This window comes from Salvelinus fontinalis, chromosome 36 (assembly GCF_029448725.1).
Source record: "Salvelinus fontinalis isolate EN_2023a chromosome 36, ASM2944872v1, whole genome shotgun sequence".
Taxonomy (NCBI): Eukaryota; Metazoa; Chordata; class Actinopteri; order Salmoniformes; family Salmonidae; genus Salvelinus; species Salvelinus fontinalis.
In genome coordinates this window covers 30,026,223-30,044,059 of record NC_074700.1, presented here as the reverse complement: position 1 = coordinate 30,044,059, position 17,837 = coordinate 30,026,223, and the positions used below count along the sequence as shown (strand labels likewise).

The following is a 17,837-nucleotide window of genomic DNA, read 5'->3' as shown; positions in this document are numbered from 1 at the left end:
CATGTTGACTAATGCTCTAACACTCTGTCATGCAGTACACACTTTTAGGTTTTGTTGTCTTAGGCTTCCTTACTAAAATGCTAGCCTAACTTCCTTTCAAGGGCAACAATGCACCAGGCCAGCTAGTTAACATTAGCACACTACATCTAGCTATATGTTGAACTTCCATCCTCTCAGCCCAGGGGCACAATGTATACATTTATGGTTGGATCAGAATCGCCGTTATAATCATTGGCCAGAACAAATAATCAAAGTTAAACAACAAGTCCAAAACCCTCCATCAATGGCTAATTTAGGAATGGAACGAATTTAGCTAGCCAATAGAGGACGACAACACAAGGAGATGCAACAATTCAAGTTTTTTTTCTGTCAATAATGACGTTTGACTTGTGATGCGACTGGTCTGAAGCCAAATCCAAAATGGCTTGCCTAAACACTTTTTTTGGTGCTCCAGGACCATTCAGAGCTGAGCTCACTCAGTTTAGCTCATCGCCGATTAGCTATTATTTTTAAGAAGGGAGGCCAAATGCTTGCTGGCTTCCCTTGCATTCATTGCTACGGGAGGCAACAATGTCATACTCTTTCCGACCAGACAGCATCAGATAGATACGCTTCACGTACTGAGACAGAGGGGCGCTGTTTTGTTTGCTAGGATGATTTCTCCGGTGAGACACATTAAGCCGCTTGCAAATCGAAGGAAATGTATTAAACACAGAGAGACGAAAGAAAAACAATATTTTGTATGTATTTTTTTCTCTGTCAATTTTGGGGGGAAGCCTTGCTGCCCTTGGCATCCATGAATACATGCCACTGTAACTACATGTACACAAACAGTGGTTATCATAAGCATAGAATGATCTGAGATAATCAATTGTTCATCAGGGGTCAACTGTACAGCATTGCTCTATACAAGATCAAATGTAAGATTTCATGAATGAGTAGAATTGGGTCAGAATTGATGGCAAACACTCTTGGACAAATGCTTGTTGTGTTATTGACTGTACTTTTGTTTATGTGTAACTCTGTGTTGTTGTTTTTGTCGCACTGCTTTGCTTTATCTTGGCCAGGTCGCAGTTGTAAATGAGAACTTGATCTCAACTGGCCTAACTGGTTAATGCGATTGCATTAAGAACAAGTGTATCTTTAATTCTGTGTAAAACATGTATCTTTCATCAAAGTTTATGATGAGTATTTCTGTTATTTGACGTGGCTCTATGCAATTACTACGGATATTTTGGAGGCATTTCTAAACATGGCGCCAATGTAAACCGAGATTTGTGGATATAAATATGCACATTATCGAACAAAACATAAATGTATTGTGTAACATGATGTCCTATGAGTGTCATCTGATGAAGATCATCAAAGGTTAGTGATTCATTTTATCTTTATTTCTGCTTTTTTGTGACTACTATCTTTTGCTGGGAAAATGGCTGTGTTTTTCTGTGGCTATGTACTGAGCTAACATAATTGTTTGGTGTGCTTTCCCCGTAAATCATTTTTGAAATCAGACATGTTGGCTGGATTCACAACATGTGTAGCTTTAATTTGGTGTCTTTCATGTGTGATTTCATGAAAGATTGATTTTTATTGTAATATATTTGAATTTGGTGCGCTACATTTTTTCTGGATTTTGGCCAAGTGGGACGCTACCGTCCCACCTATCCCAGAGAAGTTAACCAAACACCTAGCAACCTTAACCCAACACCTAGCAACACCTCTTGGTGTAACGGTTAAGGTATTAGCTTGACAGTCGGACTGGACCTTGGTTCGAGACCAGATCGGGGCTACGCTCTGAATTCGCTACATTGCCTCAGAAGTGTGATGGTGCCCGTGAGGCCATCAGAGACGCGTGTACACAAGAGGGGCTTGTTATAGATGGAAGGGGGTAATGTAGCGACCTTAACCTAGTCAAGAGGTTCAGACCAGGGAGGTGACAAATAAAATAGAATATGTATATTGCATCTTTAACATTCAAAGGTCCCAATATTTTTGGGACTACCAAGAAATTGGTGAATTATATGAATCATGCATTGAACTGAATCCATCTATTCTGACAACAGAATAGAATATTGAGTCAAATATAACCTATTTTTAAAACCTTCTATGAAGTTGGATTTAGAGCATAAACTGGAGATTTGATATTGACTGATATGATTGTCTGTTTCATATCTGCAAAGCACTTAAAACGCTATCAGTTCGACTTTAACCATAGCCAGACAATATGCTGCGGCAGCTGTAGAAAGTCGAGAACTATGGCAACGGCGCGACCGAGTGAAGGGGGTGGCAACCCATGAATAGGCCTACAAGACGGGATTTTGGGGGGATAAATTGTTTATTGTATGATCCCTATTTGCCTAACCAGTTTTATGATTTGGTTAGACCTGTAGCTAATCGCTAGATAGTATTAGATCTACCTAGCTACATACGAACCTATTCGGCATAGTTTTATCTCCAGTGTAACCCGCAGCTGTTTCAGTAGCCAAACATTCTCCTCCGACCTTGTACTCTGCTACCATTTTCTCAACGGCTCCTAAATTCTCCACAACAGCCACCCTTAAATGCTCATTTAAAATATCACGCAATGACTGCAGTTTAGACATTACATTTACATTTACATTTAAGTCATTTAGCAGACGCTCTTATCCAGAGCGACTTACAAATTGGTGCATTCACCTAATGACATCCAGTGGAACAGCCACTTTACAATAGTGCATCTAAATCTTTTAAGGGGGGGGGGGGGCAGAAGGATTGCTTTATCCTATCCTAGGTATTCCTTGAAGAGGTGGGGTTTCAGGTGTCTCCGGAAGGTGGTGATTGACTCCGCTGTCCTGGCGTCGTGAGGGAGTTTGTTCCACCATTGGGGTGCCAGAGCAGCGAACAGTTTTGACTGGGCTGAGCGGGAACTGTACTTCCTCAGTGGTAGGGAGGCGAGCAGGCCAGAGGTGGATGAACGCAGTGCCCTTGTTTGGGTGTAGGGCCTGATCAGAGCCTGAAGGTACTGAGGTGCCGTTCCCCTCACAGCTCCGTAGGCAAGCACCATGGTCTTGTAGCGGATGCGAGCTTCAACTGGAAGCCAGTGGAGAGAGCGGAGGAGCGGGGTGACGTGAGAGAACTTGGGAAGGTTGAACACCAGACGGGCTGCGGCGTTCTGGATGAGTTGTAGGGGTTTGATGGCACAGGCAGGGAGCCCAGCCAACAGCGAGTTGCAGTAATCCAGACGGGAGATGACAAGTGCCTGGATTAGGACCTGCGCCGCTTCCTGTGTGAGGCAGGGTCGTACTCTGCGGATGTTGTAGAGCATGAACCTACAGGAACGGGCCACCGCCTTGATGTTAGTTGAGAACGACAGGGTGTTGTCCAGGATCACGCCAAGGTTCTTAGCGCTCTGGGAGGAGGACACAATGGAGTTGTCAACCGTGATGGCGAGATCATGGAACGGGCAGTCCTTCCCCGGGAGGAAGAGCAGCTCCGTCTTGCCGAGGTTCAGCTTGAGGTGGTGATCCGTCATCCACACTGATATGTCTGCCAGACATGCAGAGATGCGATTCGCCACCTGGTCATCAGAAGGGGGAAAGGAGAAGATTAATTGTGTGTCGTCTGCATAGCAATGATAGGAGAGACCATGTGAGGTTATGACAGAGCCAAGTGACTTGGTGTATAGCGAGAATAGGAGAGGGCCTAGAACAGAGCCCTGGGGGACACCAGTGGTGAGAGCGCGTGGTGAGGAGACAGATTCTCGCCACGCCACCTGGTAGGAGCGACCTGTCAGGTAGGACGCAATCCAAGCGTGGGCCGCGCCGGAGATGCCCAACTCGGAGAGGGTGGAGAGGAGGATCTGATGGTTCACAGTATCGAAGGCAGCCGATAGGTCTAGAAGGATGAGAGCAGAGGAGAGAGAGTTAGCTTTAGCAGTGCGGAGCGCCTCCGTGATACAGAGAAGAGCAGTCTCAGTTGAGTGACTAGTCTTGAAACCTGACTGATTTGGATCAAGAAGGTCATTCTGAGAGAGATAGCAGGAGAGCTGGCCAAGGACGGCACGTTCAAGAGTTTTGGAGAGAAAAGAAAGAAGGGATACTGGTCTGTAGTTGTTGACATCGGAGGGATCGAGTGTAGGTTTTTTCAGAAGGGGTGCAACTCTCGCTCTCTTGAAGACGGAAGGGACGTAGCCAACGGTCAGGGATGAGTTGATGAGCGAGGTGAGGTAAGGGAGAAGGTCTCCGGAAATGGTCTGGAGAAGAGAGGATGGGATAGGGTCAAGCGGGCAGGTTGTTGGGCGGCCGGCCGTCACAAGACGCGAGATTTCATCTGGAGAGAGAGGGGAGAAAGAGGTCAAAGCACAGGGTAGGGCAGTGTGAGCAGAACCAGCGGTGTCGTTTGACTTAGCAAACGAGGATCGGATGTCGTCGACCTTCTTTTCAAAATGGTTGACGAAGTCGTCTGCAGAGAGGGAGGAGGGGGGGGGGAGGGGGAGGAGGATTCAGGAGGGAGGAGAAGGTGGCAAAGAGCTTCCTAGGGTTAGAGGCAGATGCTTGGAATTTAGAGTGGTAGAAAGTGGCTTTAGCAGCAGAGACAGAAGAGGAAAATGTAGAGAGGAGGGAGTGAAAGGATGCCAGGTCCGCAGGGAGGCGAGTTTTCCTCCATTTCCGCTCGGCTGCCCGGAGCCCTGTTCTGTGAGCTCGCAATGAGTCGTCGAGCCACGGAGCGGGAGGGGAGGACCGAGCCGGCCTGGAGGATAGGGGACATAGAGAGTCAAAGGATGCAGAAAGGGAGGAGAGGAGGGTTGAGGAGGCAGAATCAGGAGATAGGTTGGAGAAGGTTTGGGCAGAGGGAAGAGATGATAGGATGGAAGAGGAGAGAGTAGCGGGGGAGAGAGAGCGAAGGTTGGGACGGCGCGATACCATCCGAGTAGGGGCAGTGTGGGAAGTGTTGGATGAGAGCGAGAGGGAAAAGGATACAAGGTAGTGGTCGGAGACTTGGAGGGGAGTTGCAATGAGGTTAGTGGAAGAACAGCATCTAGTAAAGATGAGGTCAAGCGTATTGCCTGCCTTGTGAGTAGGGGGGGAAGGTGAGAGGGTGAGGTCAAAAGAGGAGAGGAGTGGAAAGAAGGAGGCAGAGAGGAATGAGTCAAAGGTAGACATTGGGAGGTTAAAGTCACCCAGAACTGTGAGAGGTGAGCCGTCCTCAGGAAAGGAGCTTATCAAGGCATCAAGCTCATTGATGAACTCTCCAAGGGAACCTGGAGGGCGATAAATGATAAGGATGTTAAGCTTGAAAGGGCTGGTAACTGTGACAGCATGGAATTCAAAGGAGGCGATAGACAGATGGGTAAGGGGAGAAAGAGAGAATGACCACTTGGGAGAGATGAGGATCCCGGTGCCACCACCCCGCTGACCAGAAGCTCTCGGGGTGTGCGAGAACACGTGGGCAGACGAAGAGAGAGCAGTAGGAGTAGCAGTGTTATCTGTGGTGAGCCATGTTTCCGTCAGTGCCAAGAAGTCGAGGGACTGGAGGGACGCATAGGCTGAGATGAGCTCTGCCTTGTTGGCCGCGGATCGGCAGTTCCAGAGGCTACCGGAGACCTGGAACTCCACGTGGGTCGTGCGGGCTGGGACCACCAGGTTAGGGTGGGCGCGGCCACGCGGTGTGAAGCGTTTGTATGGTCTGTGCAGAGAGGAGAGAACAGGGATAGACAGACACATAGTTGACAGGCTACAGAAGAGGCTACGCTAAAGCAAAGGAGATTAGAATGACAAGTGGGCTAGACGTCTCGAATGTTCAGAAAGTTAAGCTTACGTTGCAAAAAATAAATAAAATAAAAGATCTTATTGACTAAAATGATATAGTACTGCTGGCTGGTGAAGTAGCCTGGCTAGCAGTAGCTGCGTTGTTGAAAGTGAAGCTGGCTAGGTGACCTCGACAATTTCTCTAAATTTCTCTAAACTACACAATTATCATGGATACCAGGACAGCAAAGACAACTAGCTAACACTACGCTAATCAAGTCGTTCCGTTGTAATGTAAGTTTCTACAGTGCTGCTATTCGGTAGAAGTTGGCTAGCTAGCAGTGTTAGCTAGCAGTGTTGGCTAGGTAGGAGGACGGCAGCGCGGCAGGCGAAAATAGCTGGCTAGCTAACCGATAATTACTCAAAGCTACACAATTATCTTAGATACAAAGCTAGCAAAGAAAACTATGTAGCTAGCTAACACTACACAAATCAAGTCGTTCCGTTGTAATGTAATCGTTTCTACAGTGCTGCTAATCGGTGGCTAGCTGGCTAGCTAGCAGGGTTGACTACCCTACGTTACGTTAGGACGAGAATACCTGGCTAGCGAACCTCAGCGAACCTCGATAACTACACAATTATCTTTGATACAAAGACGGCTATGTAGCCAGCTAAGTAGCTAGCTAAGATCAAACAAATCAAAGATAGCAAAGACAACTGTGTAGCCAGCTAACACTACACTAATCAAGTCGTTCCGTTGTAATGCACTCGTTTCTACAATGCTGCTATTCGGTGGCAAGCTGGCTAGCTAGCAGTGTTGGCTACGTTGCGTTACGTTAGGGCGAAAATAGCTGGCTAGCGAACCTCAATAACTACGCAATTATGTTTGATACAAAGACGGCTATGTAGCTAGCTAAGATCAAACAAATCAAACCGTTGTACTGTAATGAAAATCAGACCGTTGTACTATAATGAAATGTAATGAAAAGTTATACTACTATTCGGTAGACGGTGGACGTTTGCTAGCTGCTGGGCAGATAGCAGTGTGGACTACGATAGACGACGAAATACGATAATTACGCAATTATCTTTGATACACAGACGTACACAGACGGCTATGTAGCTAGTTAAGAAGAAATTGCTAAGGTTGGACAAATTAAACCGTTGTACTATAATGAAATGTAATGAAAAGTTATACTACCTGCAGAGCGAATGCAAATGCGACCGCAGACATATTTCAGTCGAATGAGCGTTGGATATTCCTTTAAGCACTGCCTTCGTCCACGAAGACAGAATGCCGGTCACAAACAAAAGAAACCCACACGGAGTTTCACTTCTGCATTATTATTTTTCTTCTTCGGTGGGGTTTAACGGCGGTTGGCATCTAATATGTTGCAATACCGCCCTCAACTGGAATATAGTATAAATCCATTATACTTTGTGACGGAAAAGGGGGAGAAAAAAATTAATCACACATCTATTTATCTGAAACCCAGAACATGAATGATCCAGAATTGCTTTGCTTTCCTACAAGTATTGTCCAAATCCTGCTATATTACATGGATTTATTAGACTTTTTTAAATGGTTTGTAGGCTTTGATTTGTACTTTTATGTTAATTAACGGTCAATTACCGGCTGACGAAATTTCGTGACCGCCACAGCCCTAGTGGTGGCAGCATCATGTTGTGAGGATGTTTTTCGGTGGTAAGGACTGGGAGACTAGTCAGGATTGAGGCAAAAATTACAGAGCAAAGTACAGAGAGATCCTTCATGAAAACCTGCTCCAGAGCGCTCAGGACCTCAGACTGGGGCGAAGGTTCACCTTCCAACAGGACAACAATCCTAAGCACACAGCCAAGAAAACGCATGACTGGCTTCAGGACAAGACTCAATGTCCTTGAGTGGCCCAGCCAGAGCCCAGACTTGAACCCGATCGAACATCTTGTCATTATGGGGTATTGTGTGTAGATTGATGATGAAAAAAAAAAGACAATTTAATCAATTTTAGAATAAGGCTGTAATGTAACAAAATGTGGAAAAAGTCAAGGGGTCTGAATAATTTCCAAAGGCACTGTACATGTTGAATGCCCTTCCTTATGAGCCTGCTGAGAATCTGTTGTTCATTTGCTTACTGTGAAATAGCATTGTATCTGGTCAAACTTTCCCCAACAGTTTACTAAGGGTTGGTAACAAGCTGATTGGCTGATTGGTTGGCTGTTTGAGCCAGTAAAGGGTACGTGCTATTCTTGGGTAGCGGAATAACGTTTTCTTCCCTCCAGGCCTGAGGGAACACACTTTCCTGTAGGCTTAGATAGAAGAGATGGCCAATAGGAGTGGCAATATAGTTCACTATCATCCATCCAAGTTGTCAAATCCAGGTGGCTTGTCATTGTTGATAGACAACAGTCATTTTTTCACCTGTTCCACACTCACTTTACAAAATTCTAAATTGCAATGCTTGTCTTTCATAATTTGGCCAGTTATGCATGGATGTATAGGTTCAAAATTTGTTATTGGCATGTCATGCCTAAATTTGCTAATCTTGCCAATGAAAACAAAGTAATTGGCAATATCAGTGGGTTTTTTGGATGAATGAGTCATCTGATTCAATGAAGGATGGCGCCGAGTTTGCCTTTTTGCCCAAAATTTAATTTAAGGTGCCCCAAAGCTTTTTACTCTCATTCTTTATATCATTTATCTTTGTTTCATAGTAAAGTTTCTTCTTCTTTTTGTTCAGTTTAGTCACATGATTTCTCAATTTACAGTATGTTTGCCAATCGGCTGTGAAGCCAGACTTATTTGCCATTCCTTTTGCCTCATCCCTCTCAACCATAAAAAATGTTCAATTCATCATCGAAAACACAGGGATTTCATCGTTTTAACAGTAATTATCTTAATTTTGTAATAGCTTATTAGTAACTGGAATAAAACATTTAATAAATCTGTCAAGTGCAGGTTGCTCCTTATTACACACCACAGACCAGCAAATATTCTTTACATCTTTAACATAGGAATCCCGACAAAACGTATTATATGACCTCTTCTACACTACATTAGGCCCAGCCTTTTGAACTTTGGTTTTCCTAGATATGGCAACTATATTGTGATCACTACATCCTATGGATTTGGATGCTGCTTTAGAGCAGATTTCTGCAGCATTAGTAAAGATGTGATCAATACATGTTGATGATTTCATTCCTATGCTGTTTGTAACTACACTGGTAGGATGACTGATAACCTGAATCAGGTTGCAGGCACTGGTTACAGTTTGAAGCTTTGTCTTGAGTAGGCAGCTTGATGAAAGCCAGTCCATAATTAGGTCACCCAGAAAATATACCTCTCTGTTGATATCACATACATTATCAAGCATGTCACACATATTATCCAGATACTGACTGTTAGCACTTGGTGGTCTATAGCAGCTTCCCACAAAAATGGGCTTTAGGTGGGGCAGGTGAAACTGTAGCCATATTACTTCAACAGCTAAGCTTTACAGGAATATGACTCTGAACATAAACAGCAACACCACCACTGGCATTCCTGTCTCTTCTGAAGATGTTGAAACCATGTATTTCTACCACTTGTATCATCAAAGATATTATCTAAGTGGGTTTCAGAGATAGTCAGTACATATCTGTTACTAGCAAGTTATCAATTTCATGAACCTTGTTTCTTAGTCTACATATGTTAAAACTTCTTGCCACTAGGGGGGTGCCATTTCGACATAGCACAAATTCGTATCCAAATTAAACTGCCTCGTACTCAATTCTTGCTCGTACAATATGCATATTATTATTACTATTGGATAGAAAAAACTCTCTAGTTTCTAAAACCGTTTGGATTATGTCTGTAAGTGAAACAGAACTAGACTTAGAGCAATTCTCCTATGAGGATTTGAAAATTGTGAAATCTGCTTGCTGTTCCCAGACCTGTGTATTAATTTGCCTGTCCTCTATTGGTTGAGATGCACTGCATACGCCTTCCCCTGGTTGTTAGCGAATAGGGAGAGTTGAAATGGAGTCTCTACACAATACAGAAAGTTTATAAATTGATTGGAATCGAGATGTCCACCCTTTTGGATCTTCGCGCTGACGCAGAAAGGGTCTTGGAATGTCTTTTTAGAAGCTCTGGTTTTAGAAACTAGATATATCCGGCTCTGTTTTTATTCGATATAGGCTTTAAAGACATCATAATCTTGTTATTTTAAACTGATTTATATCAGTTTATGTCAGTATATTGCGATTTTTAGGCATTTCATTTTCTGGCATTGTATTGAGTTGGGTATCTCTCTCTCGAATGCCATTGTGTACTGCTAATTGCAACGTCGAAGGAAACATTCTCCAACCCAGCAACGATTCTTTTGGCCAACGGACACCTTTCCCAAGATTCTGATGGGAGTTCAGCTAATAGTAAGTACTATTTATGCTGATAATTCGTTATTCTGTTGAAAAAGTAAAATGCATAAGACGCCATTATTTGCCGTGTAGCCTTGCGCTATCGCACCCTGTATTGCACCCAGTATTACGCAGTAAGGTTAATTTTAAAAATGTAATTCAGCGATTGCATTAAGAACTAATTTGTCTTTCAATTGCTGTCCACCCTGTATTTTTTAGTCAAGTTTATGATTATTTATTGATTAGACTAGGTGACTCTCCAAGATGGCGCCCGAAATTCTCTGGGGAGCTTGGCAACAATTCTCATTGTATAAGCACGATTTGTGCCGCTAAATATGCACATTTTCGAACAAACTCTATATGCATTGTGTAATATGATGTTACAGGACTGTCATCTGAAGAATTCTGAGAAGGTTAGTGAAAATTAATATATTTTGGTGGTGAATACATTATCGCTATGTTTGGCTGGAATCAATGCTGTTTGGTTTGCTACTGTGCTAAGCTAATATAACGCTATATTGTGTTTTCGCTGTAAAACACTTAGAAAATCTGAAATATTGTCTGGATTCACAAGATCTGTGTCTTTCAATTGCTGTACGCTGTGTATTTTTAAGAAACGTTTTATGATGAGTAATTAGGTAATACACGTTGCTCTCTGTAGTTATTCTAGTCGAGTTGTGATGGTGGCTGCAATGGTAAACTATGATTTATACCTGAAATATGCAAATTTTTCTAACACATATGCTATACAATAAATATGTTATCAGACTGTCATCTGATGAGGTTGTTTCTTGGTTAGTGGCTATTTATATCTTTATTTGGCCGAATTTGTGATAGCTACTGATGGAGTCAAAAACTGATGGAGTAATAAAAGTGGAGTCTTTTGCTAACGTGGTTAGCTAATAGATTTAAATATTGTGTCTTCCCTGTAAAACATTTTAAAAATCAGAAATGATGGCTTGATTACCAAGATGTTTATCTTTCATCTGGTGTCTTGGACTTGTGATTTAATGATATTTAGATGCTACTATTTACTTGTGACGCTATGCTAGCCTATGCTAGTCAGCTTTTTTACTGGTGGGGGTGCTCCCGGGCCCGGGTTTCTGAGGAAGTAGAGGTTAATGTGGGCTATTTTTAGCACTTTTCTGGGATTCTTTATTGTTTTTATTGCTCTACTGGGAGGCTTATCAGAGGTAGACATGACAATGTTATTTATGTTTGAGCTGATAGTGCAGGTGAGCTGCACACAGTGGACTTCCTATTAGGGCAAACCACATCAGTGCTAACAGTATAACTCAGGTTCATGATTACTGCATACAATAGCTATATGATTGACATAGGCATTTAGGGGAGTTAGAGGGACATAAATTAGGTTACTTAAGTTATGACTGCCAATGCCCCTGGGACAATGTAGACTTGCAGCAGCAATACGACAGCTCAGCAACACAATGGTAGGGATTATCTGAGCAGGACTTGGGTCACTGATAAGTCATGGTCTCAGTGCAGCTGTCACGCCCTGACCTTAGAGATCCTTATTTATTCTCTATGTTTGGTTAGGTCAGGGTGTGATTTGGGTGGGAGAATCTATGTTTTCTATTTCTTTGTGTTTTTGGTATGGTTCCCAATCAGAGGCAGCTGTCTATGGTTGTCTCTGATTTGGGATCATATATAGGTTGTCATTTTCCGTTTGGGTTTTGTGGGGAGTTATTTTCTGTTTAGCTGTTTTGTTGCCTGACAACTGTGCTCTTTCGTTTTTTCTACTTTGTTATTTTTGTTGCGGTGTTCAGTTTATTAAAAATCATGAACGCCTACCACGCTGCACCTTGGTCTCCTTCTTCATCCGACGACACACGTTAAAGAACTCCCCAACACAAAAAGACCAAGCAGCGTGGTCAGGAGGAATGGACGTGGGAGGACATCCTGAATGGTAAAGGATCCTCGACGTGGGAGGAGATCCTGGCTGGGAGGGATCGCCTCCCATGGGAGTAGACGGAGGCAGCAAGGAGGGAGCAACTATACAAGGGGTCACGGCTAGTACGGAAGCCCGAGAGACAGCTCCCCTCAATTTTTTTTTGGGGGGGGGGGGGGGGGGCACACGGGGAGATTGGCGGAGTCAGGGTTTAGGCCTGAGCCAACTCCCTGTGCGGAGCGTGTGATCGGTTGGGCACCGTGTTATGCAGGGATGCACACCATGTCTTCAGTGCTCAGTCACAGCCCGGTGCGCTATATTCCAGCTCCCCGCAGTTGCCGGGCATTCAGCCAGAACAGATTGTGCTGGCTCAGCGCTCCTGGCCTCCGGTGCGTCTCTTCGGCCCAGGATATCCTGCGCCAGCTCTACGCACGGTATCCCCAGTTCGCCAGCACAGCCCAGTGCGGCCTGTTCCAGCTCCCCCCGCACTTGCCGTACTACAGGGGGGATGCAGCCAGGACACGTTGTGCCAGCTCTGCACTCCAGACCTCCAGTGTGCCTCCACGGCCCAGTATATCCTGCGCCGGCTCTACGCACTATGCCTCCAGTGCGCCGTCATAGCCCAGTGCGTCCTGTGCCAGCTCTCCACACTCACTGAGCTAAAGTGGGTATCCAGCCAGGACGTGTTGTTGCAGTTCCCCGCATATACTAAGTAATATTTGTGACATTTGTTTTGATTTAGAATGGACCATTAACATGCACCTGTATCGAAACAGGGGCAGATGGAAAAATGACATGTCATCTATGCCCTTGAATAGCGAGGGGCTTATTTTCATGCCAGCCAGGTAGGCTATGCTCCTGTTATAAATATAAGCAATGTGGTTAATATTAGGAAAGCTTAGAAATAAATATAGTAGGCCTAGCCTATGGAAAGCTGATGGGATCCTCCTCTTTTTAGTAGAGGCAATCACGCCGTTTTCTCCTGCAATTGCTTAGCTTATTGACATATTTCGCAACATGGGCTCTCATGAAGTGTTTGATTCGATTTTCGAATACATTTGCATTGATGTCAGAGTGATTAGAGGGACAATAAAGTGCTGAGTACCAGGCAGTTAGCAAGTTTGGTAGGCTACTAATAACTATCAGCATTCAGAGCTTGGAGAAGCCTAATTACCGTGACTAAACGGTCAGGTGGAATTTGACTGCCTTCGTGACTCGTGATTGCTGGTGTGGCTGTAATATGGTCACCATAACAACCCTACTACACATAACCAGACATTCCTGTTTCTAATGATGTGAAAACATCAAGACTTTGAACAGCAGATCTGTGAGATTCCCATAACAGGCACTACTGTTTGTTCATTATCAAATGTTTTAATTGAAAAACTTTATTTACACAAAACATTTTACTAAAGTAAATCCATCATGTATCTATTTATCTGAAACCCACAGCAGGAATGATCCAGAGTAGGTTTGCTTTTCTAAGAGTGTTGTTCACATCCTGCCTTTTTATTCCCATCTTCTGACAGGAGATCTTTGTCCGAATTTTCCTTTCTCCTTTGCGTTTTCATTCTATGTTGTTTCTTTGTGGATGTTTTTCAACATGCGTCAGCAGGTTTACCTTCTGAATTAATATTTTTACCACAGACCATGTGAGTAGCCATGTGATTACTCTCCAGTGTGAGTCCGTATATGTGCAGTTAGGTGCTCTTTGCGAATGAAGCCTTTACCACAGTAAACACAGCTAAATGGTTTCTTTCCTGTGTGAGTCAGGATATGCCTCCTTAGGTCCCCCTTCTGAATAAAGCTCTTCCCACAGTAACCACAGGTAAATGGTTTCTCTCCTGTGTGGATTCTCATGTGAGTGGACAGATGTCCTTTTTGTTTGAAGGTCTTGCCACAAAAGGGGCAGGTGCAGTGTTTCCCACCATGACAGAGTCGGACATGGGCCTTCAGTTTACAGGTGGAGTTGTAGCGTTTTTTGCAGAAGCTGCATTCGCAAGGTCTCTTCTTGGGGAGAGTCACATGTCTCTGCAGGTCAGCTTTCAGTGCAAATGTTTCACCACAGTCACGACAGTGGTGAGTTATTCTAGACGTGGTGCTGAGTTTGGAAGAGTTAACCCCGAATGGTGGGTTGAGATCAAATGGTAGACTGCTGTCAAGTCCTACTGGGTCGCTGCTTATGGCTGAGGCATTGTTCTGATTATCTGGAGGGTCACAGGGAATGTCCAGACCCCTTAGGTGGGTCACAGTGCCAAAAGCTTTAGGATCCACTGGTTCAGATTCACGCTCTCTGTTATCCACAGTCTGGTTTTGGGGAAGAGTCAAGGACGGAAGTAGGTCCTCCTGATCACATTCATTTTTCAAACAGGAAGGAGTGAATATGGAATATTTCGTATCAAAGAGCCCCTGAAGCTGCTCTTCCTCCTCACTGGTCCTGAGTTCCTCATGTTCCTCTTTAATCTGTGTGGGCTCTGGGTCCTCCTGTCCCAGACTGGGGCTCCACTCCTGCTCACAATGCTGCTGCTCAGGGGGAACGTCCTCTTCAGAGACAGAGAGCTGTAGGGAGTCTGGAGGGAAGGAGAGGAGGAGCAGAGGTCATCTATACAGTAGCAACGGTAGTTAAATTGATAAAAGGTCAAATTACACGTAAACAATTGTATAATAAGAAAATCCATGGAATCCAGACATTTTGGTGGGACTTCTTGCATGTCAAATATAAATGTCAAATATTGAATGTCAAATTGAATGTCAAATATAAAAATGTTTCTTCTTTGAAATGATACATTCCAAGATTTTTTAAACCACATAATGGCCCTTTTATAAGTTTTAACTATATTTATTAGACATTTATTAACGTTTGAACTACGGATTAAAGCGCACAAGAGAAAAATAACACAGTTACACAGGTCAACCACAGGTACAAGGGTAGGGATTAAAGAATGGACATTTTTACAGTTTGGGCTGATACAGTAAGTGATGACGTAATCGATGACGTAAATCGGAGGTAGACTCCGCCGGCACTCAACACAACTGATATATATATGGTGGAGTCGAGTTCTCTCAGCTAGGCATTTCAAAACGCATGACACAGACCACAATTTAATCATACATATGAATTGTTTATTGGTTCGTTTTATCTTAAAGGGTACACAGCTTAAAGCCGAAATGCCGTATATATTATTTATAAAGATAAATAAATGGAGAGAGCAATTAGTTGTTTAGCTAGCTAGATAAATAAACGTTAGAAACATTCAAACAATGTCTTACATTTTTCTTGTTAAATGGTGATCTCTATTTGCCTAACCAGTTTACTAATTGAGCAGAATTATATACCTAACAGTAGATTTACATACTTTATTGTATTTAACCTTTATTTACCTAGGCAAGTCAGTTAAGAACAAATTCTTATTTTACAAGAACGGCCTACCCCGGCCAAACCGGGACAACGCTGGGCCAATTGTGCGCCGCCCTATGGGACTCCCAATCACGGCCGGGTTGTGATACAGCCTAGAATCGAACCAGTGTCTGTAGTGACGCCTCTAGCACTGAGATGCAGTGCCTTAGATCCCTGCGCCACTCGGGAGCCCATACTAACCTATTGTACCAGTGGATGCTCCTCAGAGGAGGAAGACCATCCTCCTCAGTGAATTTCATAAAAATTTTGAAAAATGTTAAAAAGTTATCCTTTTTTTATAAAACTAACCTAATATATTCACATGCCCTCAAATAATTCATTTTAATCACACTGTTTTGCAATGAAGGTCTACAGTAGTCTCAGCAGCACTCTGTTGGGTAGCACCGGAAGCTAGCTGTCCTCCTCTGGGTACATTGACTTCAATACAAAACCTAGGAGGCTCATGGTTCTCACCCCCTTCCATAGACTTACACAGTAATTATGACAACTTCCGGAGGACGTCCTCCGACCTATCAGAGTTCTGCAGCATGAATTGACATGTTGTCCACCCAATCTAAGGATAAGAGAACTAATCTAGTACTGAAAGCATAAGCTACAGCTAGCTAGCACTGCAGTGCATAAAATGTGGTGAATAGTTGACTCATTGAGAGACAGAGACAGTAGTTGAACAGTTTTGAACAAATTATTTTGCTATTTAAAAAATAAAAATAAAAACTTTCAGTTACTTAGCTTGCTAATGATGCTAGCTAGTTTAGCCTACTCAAACACCTAGCTCAAAAAGAGAGATGCTATGTTAGCTAGCTGGCAATCCAACACTGGAACTCTTCCAAGTCAAGGTAAGCTTTTGGTTTTACGAATTTATTGCCACCGAGGCCCGCCGGAGTAACTGCTAAACTGCTTACTGACTGTACACTGTATTGCATGATGGTAGCAGGTTTACTAACGTGTTAGTTCTATTAGTACTGTTGACTATGATGTTATAATAAGGTGACAATGATGAAGGCTGTGTGTAGCGGTTATGATATGATGGTTTGGCTTGGAAAGGTTTTTTCACCTGGTCACAGACAGCTGGTGTTGTGCATTGAAGTCCACAAGTGAAGGGAAAAGGTGAGAGGAGGAGAGCTCATAGTTGCGAGAAGGAATACAACAAGCTGTTTGTATGTGGCTGTTATGAAAGTAAAAAGTGTTTATGTGTGATCAAGAGTGTATTCATTCCACCGACTCCGTTGAAAAACGTTTCTTAAATGGAAACAAACGGAACAAGGATAAACTTAACTGAATTTGTCCAATAGAAACTCTTGTTTTCAACTGTTGGACTAATGATTATACCCTAGATAAGGTAGATGCAGGCAAGGTGGTATTTTATGTGTCACTGTCTGTCCATGTGTCGCCTCAAATTTTTTCTCTAGATCTGTGTGCACCTATTTTGTCAACTTTCATTCATTCATAGGCTAGGTTGTAGCAACCTCATGATGGGTATAGGTGACATTTGAGTATTATGTAGTAGCCTAAACATATCGATGTTACATTGAGCTGGGTGAATGGAATATGAATGAGTCATCCAATATGCTGTAACAGAAATAAGCCAATGCGCATAAATCAAATAATCGTCCTCCCTCATCTTAAATGGCACCGACAGCAACTGAGTCTTACCTATTTTACATAGTTGATTCTCCGGTGTGATCCGCAGCAGTCTCCGTAGCCGATCGTTCTCCTCCTGGTATTCCACTATCGTTTTCTCAACTGCCCCGAAAATCTCCACAGCAGCCGCCGTTAAACGATCATTCAAAAACAAACGCAACAATTGTAGTTCAGACATTTTCAGTCAAATGAGCTTTGTGTAGTCAATTCAGTTCAGTCAGTATGTCTTTCTATACTGCAAACAAGCAATGCGAAATGTAAACTCGTTTCCAATCCTACTTCCGTGTTTAAGTCAAGGAATTTTTAAAAACTCCTTCACTCTAGTGTGTGGCAAACTTGGAAACGCACAACAGCGCCGCCAGCTGAATGGGAGTTTACTACTGTGCAAGGCAGCCTACAGACCAGTAGTAAAGAGAAACGATCATTACATGCGGAGAATGGTGTTCATGAGTATGGGATGATCTCAATTCATCATGAGGAGTCGTCTGTATATCATTAATCTATACAGCATTATCAATAATCATGAATGAGCAACATTATAGGTCAGAATTTACGAGAAATAATCTTGGACAAAAATGCAAGGAGATGTTTTCTTGAAAGTATATTTGAAATGTATCAATATTATTTATGTATAAAACCACAGGTTATACTTCGAGGTACAGAAGTGATAATGGAAATAGATAACTACACGGGGGGGAAATAGTTAGTTACAAGACGTAATAAGGTGATCTAAGATGATAATTTCTTG

The 17,837-nt window shown here is 43.2% G+C and overlaps 1 protein-coding gene across 1 annotated transcript; it reads right to left on the bottom strand.

Annotated features, from left to right (window-relative positions):
- Nucleotides 1–13,379: 13,379 nt before the first annotated feature.
- Nucleotides 13,380–17,373, bottom strand: LOC129835588 (gastrula zinc finger protein XlCGF48.2-like). The gene is made up of 2 exons (XM_055901288.1): nucleotides 17,102–17,373; nucleotides 13,380–14,600 (listed from the first exon to the last, which is right to left on the bottom strand). Exons 1-2 carry the CDS (start codon nucleotides 17,265–17,267, stop codon nucleotides 13,699–13,701), a joined length of 1,068 nt encoding a protein of 355 aa, XP_055757263.1. The 5' UTR covers nucleotides 17,268–17,373; the 3' UTR covers nucleotides 13,380–13,698.
- Nucleotides 17,374–17,837: the final 464 nt, after the last annotated feature.